Source organism: Aplysia californica, unplaced genomic scaffold (assembly GCF_000002075.1).
Source record: "Aplysia californica isolate F4 #8 unplaced genomic scaffold, AplCal3.0 scaffold00040, whole genome shotgun sequence".
In the NCBI taxonomy this organism is placed as follows: Eukaryota; Metazoa; Mollusca; class Gastropoda; order Aplysiida; family Aplysiidae; genus Aplysia; species Aplysia californica.
The window spans coordinates 1,847,300-1,860,132 of record NW_004797310.1 but is presented as its reverse complement, the minus strand read 5'-3'; the positions used below and the strand labels follow the sequence as shown (position 1 = coordinate 1,860,132).

Here is a 12,833-nt window from a genome sequence, read left to right as displayed (position 1 = left end):
AGCGCGCACACACACGAAGACACGCACTCACATCATACGTTCACACATACACACGCGGGCACACACACACTCTCTCTCTCTCTCTCTCTCTCACACTCACACACAGACACACACACACACACACACACACACACACACTTAGCTCCTAAAATGCGACAGTTGAGCTGTCTTGTGTAAGTCTAAATTTCTGCTAGTTTTATCATTATCTGACTGGTCAAAGATTTCGATCCAAGATGAAAATGATATTATAATGCAAACAAGATTAAACTGAAATGTGATTGTTTGTTAAAGGTGATTCTGCTTATGAAGCTGGAATGTCGAAATTGACCCAATCCCTGTCGAAGTTGCTGAGAGGGCGAGCCTTTTGGCCATTATTCTCACCCTGTATGCGTTCATTGTGGAACCAGTGTAAACAAACGTTCCAACACTCTTGTGTTGAAAGTGTGCAATTTTGTCTGTGGGCAGTGAGAGAGAGGGAGAGAGAGAGAGACAGGGGGAGGGGGGGAATGGGAGGGGGAGCAAGAGAAGTAAGAAGAAGTAGGCTAGCAAGAACTTCCGGGCAAAGCAAAATGGCGACTGGCGTAGTTCAGCTGTATTCGAAAAGTGAAATAGCCCTAGCACCTTTGTAGACGACCAAATTAGTTTACTTACTACTATAACATCATTTTTTTCTTTGTTTAAATTTTGTCAATTTGATCGTCCACTCCGATAGACACAGTATTCAGAAATTAGGAAACAGGCCTTGTTTCATACCGGGTGAGAATAGCCAACTGTGGCAAGTCTCACCCGGGGTGAGAGGTCGATCGTATAATTTTTATTCTCACCCGGCGTTAGAATAGACACTTCCTAAACTAAGCTAGACAACAAACTGACTGAGTCTGAATCTGGCATGATGAGTTAACTTACTGATCTGGATCATGAAATGCCACACCCCCTTCAAGGCAGCAGTCTGGAAATGGGGCTCATTCGCAGCTGCACAGGGTAATCTGACATCAAGCAAATTAATTGTCATGTTGTAAGCCCTATTTATTTTATTTATTGCACTTCAATTTACACGAGAGAACCTGGTCTTAGTGCACTCTCACTCATCCCACACTGAAGAAAATTTCTCTCAGTGCATCTTCTACCACTGTCAGTCGAGTTTTTATCAAAAAAACAGCATTGTTGGTGGCGAATCCAAAACTTGCTGAATGGAACTTAATTTCAGAATCTTTATTCAGAGCGTCTGTGAAATGTCTTTTTAAATATTACCCAAACGCCCTAGAAATTTGGCAGCCATTGGAAATAGACATTTGTAATGTGTACATGGCAGATTTCCATAAAAATTGGTGTATTGAGCAAAAAATGAAGAAATTACGAGGTGATTACTTTTTGGAAGTTCTTTTTTGAAAGGAAATGGCTATTATATAGCCCGTGTCTTGCTATTCTCACCCTCCTCAGGTGTGCTACATACAGTCTATAGCACAGACACACACAGAACAACACAGAGAATAACTTATAAGTTGTAGAGATAAGTTTCAGGTTAAGTTTATTTAATGGGCATCGGGAAGGCCATTTCACACCATGAACAGCTGTTCAAACAACAGTGAAAAAAACAAAACAAAAAAACAACAACCCATAATCCCCCCCCCCCCCCCCCCCCCGAGGTAAAGTAGATCTAGATGATCTATGGTTATTCAAGAATGAAATGTCAAGAGCAGAATGCATCTGATACCTACCGGTCCTCACAATTTTAGCCTAATTTTAAGAAGGCTATTTGATTATTTTATTTTAAAAATTAAGGGTATGGTAACGGTAATCAGTAGTTGGCCTACATGAGGAAACAAGCGCCAAGCACTCATAAGTCATTTCCCATGCGGTAAGCCACATATAGGTGATTTAATCGGCCTGCGAGAGGTCAGGGGGGAGTCCTAACCTCATGCCCACACTGGGGTGGGGGTGAGAATAACGGGTCAGGAGCTTTTTTTTTCTTAAGTGCACAATAATTGATCACTATGTAGTATACACATCTCTACATTATCGCAGTATCAGTTGATTTTTAAACTGATTGACTACAAAATTGTAGCTTTCGATGGAAATACATTGATTGAGTTTTATTCACCTTCTATTCATTTTCAGATTCCTATTGTCTTAGAAAAAGAACAAGATATTGATCAGCAAGGCAATCCAGTTCTAGAACCTGATGGTAAACAAAGATACAGATGTGGTTTCAGAATTGGTGGAGGTATTGACCAGGACCCGTCTCAGAGCCCACAGGGTTATCCGGACAAGGTATGGTTTTTGTACACATTTGTGTCACAACGCAGTGGAATCAGGCGCTCGTAAATTTTTGGGCTTATGGGGTTATTGGTATCATCTAAAAGCCCGTTCATTTGCCTTCCTTTTTGGTGAAAAAAATATCCATCTATGTTAACTCTTGTCCTGCGTCTGTGCCGAGATGCGATTCTTATCAGCAACCGATTAAGTCGGATGTGCCGGGCAGGCCGCCGGGGTCACTCAGTGTGTTGTGTTGGTGTACAGCGCGTGCGCCGGGAAACGTGTGTTTTTGCCATGAATGTGGGAGTGTGTTAACCGATGATGAAAATAACGCTGTATCTTTCATAGCTTTCTATTTATAAAGTGTTACAAACACATGAATAACCCCCTCTCACAAGCTGATATAAGACATTACGAGTAGTTACGCCCATTCGAATAACCTTTCTGGACGCTCTTATTGTTATGAATGACCTGAGGTTCGAAAGGGGATGATAATATAGGTCAATTTCCGAATGTTTTACACTCAAATTGTTCTTTGTACCTGCACAATGGTATTCAAAACTATCAAACAAGCTTATTTTTTATCTGGTAGTATCATTTCATACAAAATCAAGCTCATTTGAAAGATTTTGTATAGAAAAATGGAAGTCTTGTTTCCTGACTATCCTTTCGAGCTCCTCGTGGTTAAGTGGGTCAATTTGTTCCATAATTTCATTGGACGAATATCTAGAGCTACCAACTTGGCATGTTTTGAATGAGACGTATGCCTCGATTACGAACCAACGCAGGCTGTTCTAGAAGAAGGCCACAAACGCACACAAACTCAAGCAGACTGACGCACACACACTTGACCTGCGTGAATGGGGATCCGACTCGAGACCTGAATGACACGTAAGATGATGCGCATGCGCTGAGCCGGGGCTACACTGATTCAGGACCAGAATGTATGCGAGGTGCCGAAATAGGCTTATCGGGCGGCATAAACCCGGCTCCCGCAGGACGGGGGTTAAATATAGAAGTCGAAATATTTGCAATTACAGGAGGTAAGGGTCGCGTGGTTTCAGAGGTAGAATTAGTGAGAAAACAGCCTCCAAAGTTTGGTAACTTCCATTGCCTGAGAGTCCTTGGAAACTGAAATTTTTAGCCTTTCGTCAATGTTTTAGGTAAAATCCTCCCAAATGTGTGTTTTAAATGGATATAAAAGTTGTTGAGCCAAAAAATGAAAATCAGAAAAAAATTGCCTATCGTCCCAAAAATGCTAATTTCTCTGATTTCGTTATTTTAACGAGTGCCTGGTTTCATCCCGATGCCTCACATTTGAAGTATGAGCAACAATCAAACTTCGTTATACAGCACCTACCTTGGGACGAGGATAATTATAAAGTTGGCGTACAACAAGGCCGGCGGTTATAACGGGATGGCTCTGGTTGCCTGCTTGACTAGTGGTAGACTGGTAAAGACTAGAGATACAAACTGTGGCCAGTCTCACCTCATCTCTGTCTTGTGCGATTGCCATTATGCAGGGAAAAAACAGGTAGCAACTAACACTACGTGTACAACTCCAGCTAAACTTTACCTAAATTCAAATTGGAAAAAAAAGCTAGGTTCAGAAGCCAGATTATGTTTCAAGGATCTTTTAGACGTATTTTTAAAAAAATCTGATTCTCGTCAGTCTGTGGGGCGCCTTTGACCTGTCTTGTCATGTCGACTTTAGGGTCTCACAATAAAAGCTTCACGGGCAGCTGCCTGCCTTTTGGTCATTGAGTTTCTATCTGGTGGTTTCCTTGAAAGTTTTTTCAAGCAACTTGAAAATTTCATTCCTTTTTTTTTTTGGAAGTTACTTAAAAATAATAGCATTTTCATAATCAACGACAAATGCTAGGAAAAGGGCGAGCTAAAACAGAGAGGTGTGTTTGGGAAACAGATTATTAAACGGCCACCGTGTGTAGTTTGTATCCAGCAGCCAATTCGCTGGTAGCATAGTGGGGCAAATTTACATAGTTTCAAAAGAACCGTACTACCCACAACTATTATGTTTATATAATGCGTTCTTTTTTGTATATTAACTAAATGTGGAAGTAAGCTGGGCTGTTGGCATATTATGTTTGTGTGGGGGGGGGGGGGGTTGTTTGTATATAACAAGGTTTGACTATGCTTTTATTTTGTTTTGAATTGCTCCATTTGATGCCGTCTTTTTTATATTGTACTCGTACAAAAGATTTTAATGTAGCAACAATTGATCTTCACTCTGTGTTGGAACTTGCATGATAAGCTCACAGAATTTCTTTTCCTCCTGAGCTTGACTGCTGAAAACAGTAAGCAGTAATTATAGGGTAGGATATCAAATTTTTACCAAATGATTTATCAATGTAAGAGACCAACCTGCTGAGGGGGCTCTCATGGATTAGAGGTTAAGGTGTTCGCCTCTCATTCAAATATCCGGGTAGTTACCGAAAAACTTTCTTCTCTAAAATTGTCTCCTTTCACCACTTTTCCTGCTCTCTAGCAATTTTGTCGTCTGTTTTCGTCTCCACTACTACCTCCGCCCCCTCAGCCCCCTCCTTTGGGCTCCTGACTCTTTCTGCAGCCTCTCTACTGCTACTCCTTGGCTCTTTCTAACTGCTGTCTTTCTGAAAATTTTATCATACCTCAGGACAGAGCACTTTTTTCTAGTATGTGATATCAAACTTTTCATTACCTTTTGCAGGGTGTGTATGTGACATTCATTCATGACAACAGTCCTGCTTCAAGATGCGGATTACAGCTTCATGATAAAATTCTTCAGGTAACTGCCATAGGATCAGTACTTTCGTGAAATTTGTAGTTCAAGTAGAATTGCTAAGAAAAAAGCTGACTTGGCCAGCACAATGGAAATGATGGAAATTTTTCAACATAGTGGTTTGGATAAGAAATGGTTTCAATTAGTACATATTTTTTCAGTGGCATTGCAATGTTAAATTGACAGTGGCTTCCTTTGGGATCACTATGTACAGACTGTCTGAAGAACAGATATTTATATATAGATATATATCGAAAATGGTTACAGTATTAATACTACTTATTTTAAAAAAGAAAATATTTTTTCTATGTTTGGAGGGAGAATGCGCATTGCAATATTTTCTGTTCTGTGGCAACTTTTTGGAACGCATCTCAGACGTGCATAAAAGAGGATCCAGGTTTTCTTGAACAAGTGACTGTGGATAAGATGGACAGACAGGATCACCAACAAGGATGTATTAAGAAGAATGAGATAGAGCCCAGTCAGAGATGAGGTGAGAAGAAAACGTTGGCGATGGATTGTGCCCACTTTCAGGAAGTCAAGCAGCTGTATAACAAGGAAAGTGTTAGATTGGAACCCACAGGGTAAATGATCATTGGGAAGATCACATGGAACCTGGAGAAGAGTCACGGAAATGGGTGTACAGAAAAGTGGGAAGACATAGAGTGACATCAAATGACTAGCCCAGGATAGGGAAAGGTGGATAGTGTTTGTTCGTGGCCTATATCCTGATCCAGGGTGAGAAAGGCAATGATGATGATAATGATAACTTTTTAATGTGCTCTCTTAGATTTTCCCCAGCCATAAGATAACATTAACATTCATGTTATTGTGGGGTTGTTGTTTTTTTAACAGACACAAACAAATTGTACTTCCAGGTGAATGGCAAAGATTTCACAGTGGTGACGCACAAACAGGCTGTTGAAAGCATACGCAAGAAGCCGGTGCTGAAGATGTTGGTGTACCGGAAGGGCGTGCCCCAGCTGCCAAAGTCGTCCAATCAGATGGGAGCGCACACCCAGTTCCAGGCCTACAACCAGCACGTTCCACAACAGCAGTACAATGCACAGCAGCCCCAGTACCATCAACAATACTAATTATATTTATTTAGACTGACAGAAGGAGATGGGTTAGGTTTTTTTTTTCTTTTAAAAACACAAGGGAACAAATGAATTTTCTTCGAGTTGGTTTGTGCACATTCAAAACCCGTAAATCTTTCTCACTTGTAGCTTTATCTATCCCTTCCATCCCGTGGTCTCCATGTCATCTCTCTGCCCATTTCCATCTTCGCGTTTTAAAGCTCTTATTCTGTTGGTTTAAATTAGAACAACTCTGATCATTGTTTAGAAACAAAACAAAAGATAGGCCTTTAGTGTATATATATATATATATATATATATATATATATATATACACACACACACATGGTGAATGAACATTTCTGATCATGACAAAAATTGTGCCTGTCATGTTGTCCTCAGCTTCAGATTTTGAGCCACAGGCATTCATTCTGTACAGCAGGAAATCAAAAGGGATAAGTTTCAAAACAACGATGGGGAATTTTATGTAAGGATTTCTTGAATTATATATATATGACAAAATTGTAGCAGTTTGAGTCGGAAGCTCCAGAAATATTTATCTCAGTACAAAGTGTTCTGTTTCTTTTCTCTTTTTTTTTTTCTTGACTTTCCTTTTACGGGGAGGCTCACAGTGATCCGAGCCCATTGACATTTTCTTGGATTTTCTCGTATTAGGGCCTGTTCTATCTGTGGGATCAGCTTATAGTGTGGACTCTTACTGCTGCTGTTCTGTTTTTATTTGAGTATATTTGTTAAAAATCATCTGTTTCAGTGTTTTGAACTCATCTGGTCAACCCCTTCAACACAGTGCTATTTTTAAAATATATTCTTTTATTTTTCAAAATGAATATAACTTTTATGTTTATATCGTCAAAAATCATTGCGATTATTTACATCTCAAAGTATACATATAGATTTTTATTTGAAGATTGCTTGTTTATGACTGGAGCCAGAGGACTACACAATGTTGTGAAGTTTTATCAATCACAGTTTATACAGCCCTTTTAAAATATTTTTTCTCTAACTGTGTGCCAGTGAAATTCTTGAATGATGTGTTTTTGGTGTGTGAATATATTTTTTCATTCTGTTCTTAATCTTTCTAATCTTTCATTTTTATGTGCAGTATGAATTTTGAGTGTAGAAAATTAACAAATTAATGTAAGCTTTGAGCAAGGCATTTACTGTCAGTGTTGGTAGAGCAGAGAACATTTTTGCCTTTGGAGACTATAAGTACTGGGGCATTAGAAGGTTTTCTGGTCATTTGTAAAGGCGTTTAGTACAGAATGTATAGTGAGTGTTTTAACAAACAAATTTATGGTTAGGACAAGATCTGTTACTTTGCATAGCTTGTTGCGTTTCCTATATTAAGATTCTGCATATAAATTCTATTATAAGTGTATGTGGAGAATCCATGGTTGTGTGACACGCGAGTGTAGTATTGGAAACTGGGGAAACTGCTTTTTCAGCTCATTCGTGTACTCTACGTCTTCCTGAAGAAATAGGGTTGCCATTTTGATGATAGTGTCAGACAGTATTTATTTAGATGTCTGCCTAGAATAGAATGTGACCTGTTTATTATTTTTTCACCAACAAAGAGATGCTGACAGATGAGGGTATTTGTGTCAGGAACTACATTAAGGGAATCTGGTGTGTTCTATTCTAACCTGATTTTTGGTGAGAGATAACAAGACGTAGGAGCTTCCATGCTGTAAATATGATTATTTATCTTTTATATCAGTTTTTTGTAGCTGGAAATTTCATAGACCAGTATATGGACATTAACTTTATGGCCTGGAACTCCCCTCTTAGTTGAACAAAAAACTTCTGTTGTGCAGCATTAAATGATGATAGTCAGCCCAATTACTTCTTTTATCAGCGATACCCGTCTGTATGCTTGTGATGGTTAGTCTTGTCATCTTTTTATTTAGAACAGTCTCCTCTCATAGAGCAAGGAGCCTGTGGTTGTTCCTTGCTTTATTGTAATATATATACAAGGTGGAAGATTTGCACTCTTGTTTCCCAGTTGTCTTTATCTAAGTGTGGTTCAGTGTACTTTCATACAGATCATGCTTCAAGCTTTACAAGTTTAAAATTTTTGTATTTTTGGGTTGTTTTTTTTTACTTTCATAAGATTGAGTAATCATTAAGCCAGTGGCGTTGTGTTACAGGAAAAGTGATATATTTGTGGAAGCGCTATTTTTGGCGGAGATCTGACTCTATTTACTTTTATATATTGTCAAGATTCAATTCTGTTTATCAATTAGTTTACCTAAAATTTAAGCTTTGTGTCCCTTTGGTCTTGTCCGCTGTCTTTGTCTCCCTTCCCCCCTTCTAGTTTGTCTTTATTAGTAAGAGCAGCATGTGTTAGTTAGCCTCTTTGAAAAAAGTAGAGAATTGTCTACTTTTAAAACTTTGATTTCTTCAAATATTCAAGTTTGTGTGTTCCTAGTACACAATTTATAATTGTCTATTTTCATGATTGAAGAGTGTTCTGCACAAAGATGTCAGCATCAGACTTTGCTGTTTTCTACATATCTCCCCAAGGTTCGCTGTGGTTATTGTTGCTGCTCAACATTTTTGTCGAATCGGAGCATTGCACTATTTCAAGGTTCGACACCATCCATTGTTGTGTGTTAAATGTGGTTTTTGTAGTTGTAAATCATCATAAGCTATTCGGGACTGATAGTTTTCTCATTGTTATGGAGTGTTGACATGTAGTGCCGGTTTTTGTGAGTGTGATAGTTTCATGCTATCTATGATGCACGGGGGTCAAGTTTTTGAAAGAGTGAAGGATTGGGCAGAATGTTTGCTTTGTTGTTGTCAAGGTGCTAGATGTTCTGCTCCCTATTTTACACGCTCCTCAACAGAGGAGTGTTATAAATACTTCTGATTTTTTAAAATGTAAACTGGAAAGGGTGGGTTGGAGGGAGGGGGTTATCTTGTTCTGTAGTCTTAGATTGTTCTTTTCTTAATTTTAATTCAATTGTGTTATAATGACTTTGACAGCAATGTTGTGAACGGTGATTTTGAAAACTCCTTTTTTTTGTATTAATAATGTTTTTAATATTTTCGTTACGTTTTTAAAAATTGAATTAGGTTTATATTAATGCCATGTGCTATTAAGCGCCTGTCGCTTCGATGTTGTTAGCTTTGATCGTGTATTGTTGTCTTTCTTGAATGTGTTTACTTTTGCTCTCCATGCACAGGTGGTTGGAGGGTGCCACTGGTAGGTCTTTCTTTCTTTCCCTCTGTGTTTCTGTCTGTCTTGCTTCTTCCCTGCACTATATGACAGTTATTGTGTTGGTGTGCTTCTCTTTACTCAGACTCAAAAACTCATGCTCTTTGGGTGAGTGCTGTATTGCTCATTCTCTCCATGCTAACATGCTGTTTTCTGCGGGCTGTTAATAGCTGCTGTGGCACTGTGTGCAGCTTGGTCAGTGGAGTTCATTTACAAGTCTCTGGTGAAATGTGTTCCTGCCTTAACTGACACTAGGGTTGTGGTCCTTTTTTTTTCAGTATTTGTGCTTAGAAATTTATTTAAGTCTGGATGATGTGTGCTTGTCAAAATTAGAAATGAATTCCTCTCCATGTGAATTTTGTTCTGGCTGCACTTAGAAAAGTGGCTCTATTGTTCGCCGGAAAGGTCATCAGTTAATTTGATTACATGCAAGAAAGGTCCAAGGCAGGACTGAAATTTCACTTGATAGTTGTGTATCTGAGAATAGAGAGATGGGGAAGGGGGGGGGGGTTTATTAAAGAGTGAATAGGAAGGGGTGTCAGATGGGGGGTGGAAACTCCATAACGTGGTAAAACCAGACTGCTGTGAGCTTCGATAAATGAGATATCCGATATGTCACGTCTGCCAACTGCCTAGGAAGAAGGCCAGGGATAAGAGTAGCAAAATAAGTCTCAGTGCAGCGGGATAGTTTATGGAGCTACTTATGTTAAAACTCTATGAGAACGTTTTGTAGTGGACTTCAGGTGCAGAGAATTTTTTAAAAATATTATAACAACTGTCTACACCAATTTCCCTCTGAGCTGACTGTTGTGTAGGCCCTACTTCTTTCAGTGTTCCCAAGATAGATGGTCTGAGTCTGTTTTGAGGGAAGTATAGTCATTGTCATGGCGATTGGCCCTGTTTAGGTATAAGAGTATAAGGCCACTTTTTGTTTTCTAAATGTGCTTCCAGGAAGATGTACACGGAATTATGTGAATGGTATTACATATCGTTGGTTCAAACTGATCTGATATCGCTGATTTGCTTTTCTGGTTTGAACTTGAGGTTAATGCTATACAATATAATAAGACTCCTGTGTACACCATTGTTTTTGTTTATATATTTTTTGGCCCTTACTTGGCTTGAGTGAGAGTGCTAGTGCTCAAATTAAATTACCAGCTGGTCAAGTTATAAAGGAATCAGTTTTTTAAAATATTTTGATAAAAAACACACTTTATGAAGCGTGTAAAGTTTCGTCTTTATATTTCTATACACTAACTGCATTTTGTCCATTTGGAATTTTGAGAGGTATTGTAACAGCATCTTTGTCCACCCATTTCCAATCTATTTGTCTCTGATTGTATTCTTTGGTTCTCCTCCTGCTCTTCCTAGGTTATTTTCTGCAGTTTTCTTCCTCTCATGACAATGTAAGTCAGTGGTGGTGATGTAACCTGCCTTTCAGCACATACAGTTTTTCTTCAGCTCAGTGGATTGTAGTCGCTTCCCTTCCTTCTTAGACTAGTGCGAACATATTCTTTAGTTTATCATGTGTATTGTGTTCTGTAGTCCTTGTCAATAATTTCTGTACATTTCTGAGTAATATGTATTTTATTGCTGCTAGACACTGTGTGCACTTATGTTTTGCAATTACATTTATAAAAAAAATTTTGGGTTTCCAGTGCCATGAGACTGTCCTGTCTACTTCTAAGTTCATTTTGTCAAAATGTTCTTTGTATGTTGGTTTGATTTATTGGTTTGTTACCAAGTCAATGTTCATTGTACTTGTGAAGTTATTGTAGCTGCGGAGGAGATAACTCATTTATTTTGTAGGGGTTTTTTTGGCGGTTTTTTTTTGGTTTTGTTTTATCCAACAGGTGATTTTAGGTTGTGCTGCTGTGGAAAGTTTTGTCTTTTTTTTTTTTTAAGAAGAATTAATGAATTTGCATGTTTATTTGGATTCAAAGTTTGGGGGGGGGGGGATATAATTGGTCTTAGTGAGACTGGTAAGAGTTTGATTTTCTTTCAGACTACTGTCATGCACACTTGCTCACATTTAAAATTTGTTTACACAACAGGCCCACACTGACACTACCTTGCCATACCAAGTGTTACATTGGTTCAACTTTTATGTTGTTGATGTTTCATTTTTCTGTGAGTAATCTTATATATGTGAATCCAAGGTGCTAGTGTTCTATTATTGAATGCTATGTTCTGTTTAAAGAGATTTTTTAAACTTGAAAACTGTTTTGTGTGACTGAGTGTATGCGCACACCAATGTGTAATGTTGTTCTCATGCATAATGTTTGTTACCCATCTCAGTGTGATCAACATGACATTAAATGTTTCCCCCTCCACCTCCACCTCCACCACCACCACCACCCCTGTTCCCCTGATGATTTTGCGCAGTGAAAAAAAAAGTGTTGTGCTTTTTGGAAGAGCCAGATTCTTATAAGAAGATATATATCAATGAACAAGTATTTGCTACGCCCACTTAGTCATTGACTTGACACGTGAAGCAGGCTTTGTGTAGAGTGTATACATTGTAAATTTACCAATAAATCTCTTGATTTTACAACTACTAAACATTGAGATTTCTCTATTTACTTCGACTTTGAAGCAAGTGTGATGTGTTTGTATTATGTATTTGAAACTGGGAGGGAGCGGAGCAGCAAGAGGAGTTTGAGCTAAGCAGCAGATTGATAAAGGGTGGATGGCTGGTGCTTTGGTGTAGTTTGGTCATTCTTTCCTGTCAAACATCTATCATCCTTATCTCTCCTTTTTTGTGTTTGTTACCCTTTTCTTGTAACTCTTCTACTCTTCGGCACTTACATTACCTAATTGTGTTGCAAGTGCCGTAAAACACTTACTAAAACTAAACTAAAAAAGCAGATTGATGGTGTTAGGGTAAAACCACACTAATGCCAGACACAACGGTCACACCGGACTGTTTCCCTGCCAGAAATAAGAAATATTGTGCATGAAAATTATAGTAATGACAGGTAAAAATACGGTGTGCCTTCTTTGATTGCTACCTGATGTCCTGTATCAGACCATCTCCGACAGAACATGCTTTCTCTATTCTGACCATCAGGCAAAATGGTAGCTCATTTTAGCATCAGCAGTTCATTTGCAAGGCAGTGTGGTGAAATCAGGCCCTCGTCAAAACAGCGTAATCAAAGAAACAGGCATTTTTCTGGGCGTTGGGCAATTTTTTAAAAAAATGTATTTGCCTCAACACCTTTTATATCTTTATAAAAACATATTTCTGTATGGATGTTACTGAAAATGTTCATTAAAGGCACAAAAAATGTAAACTTCCAGTTTCCAAAGACACTCAAGCTTTGGAAGTCACCAAACTTTGGCAGCCATTTTCTCGCTAATTTTATCTTTTCTTTCAGCCGACCCCCACATCCTTCATTCGCAAATATCTGGACTTCAATTAAAAATAGATAAGTACTCTTTTCGCCAAATGCAAGACAAATTAACAAGCTTAAGGTTGTTG

The 12,833-nt window shown here is 38.6% G+C and overlaps 1 protein-coding gene across 1 annotated transcript in view; it reads left to right on the top strand.

Annotated features, from left to right (window-relative positions):
• The window catches only part of LOC101850307 (tax1-binding protein 3 homolog), a 13,425-nt gene extending 1,511 nt beyond the window's left edge, over positions 1-11,914 (top strand). The window contains exons 2-4 of the mRNA XM_005092102.3: positions 2,119-2,271; positions 4,964-5,041; positions 5,914-11,914. Of these exons, the coding sequence (XP_005092159.1) occupies positions 2,119-2,271; positions 4,964-5,041; positions 5,914-6,132 (450 nt within the window). The 3' untranslated portion in view covers positions 6,133-11,914. The remainder of the gene's footprint in view (positions 1-2,118; positions 2,272-4,963; positions 5,042-5,913) is intronic.
• Positions 11,915-12,833: the final 919 nt, after the last annotated feature.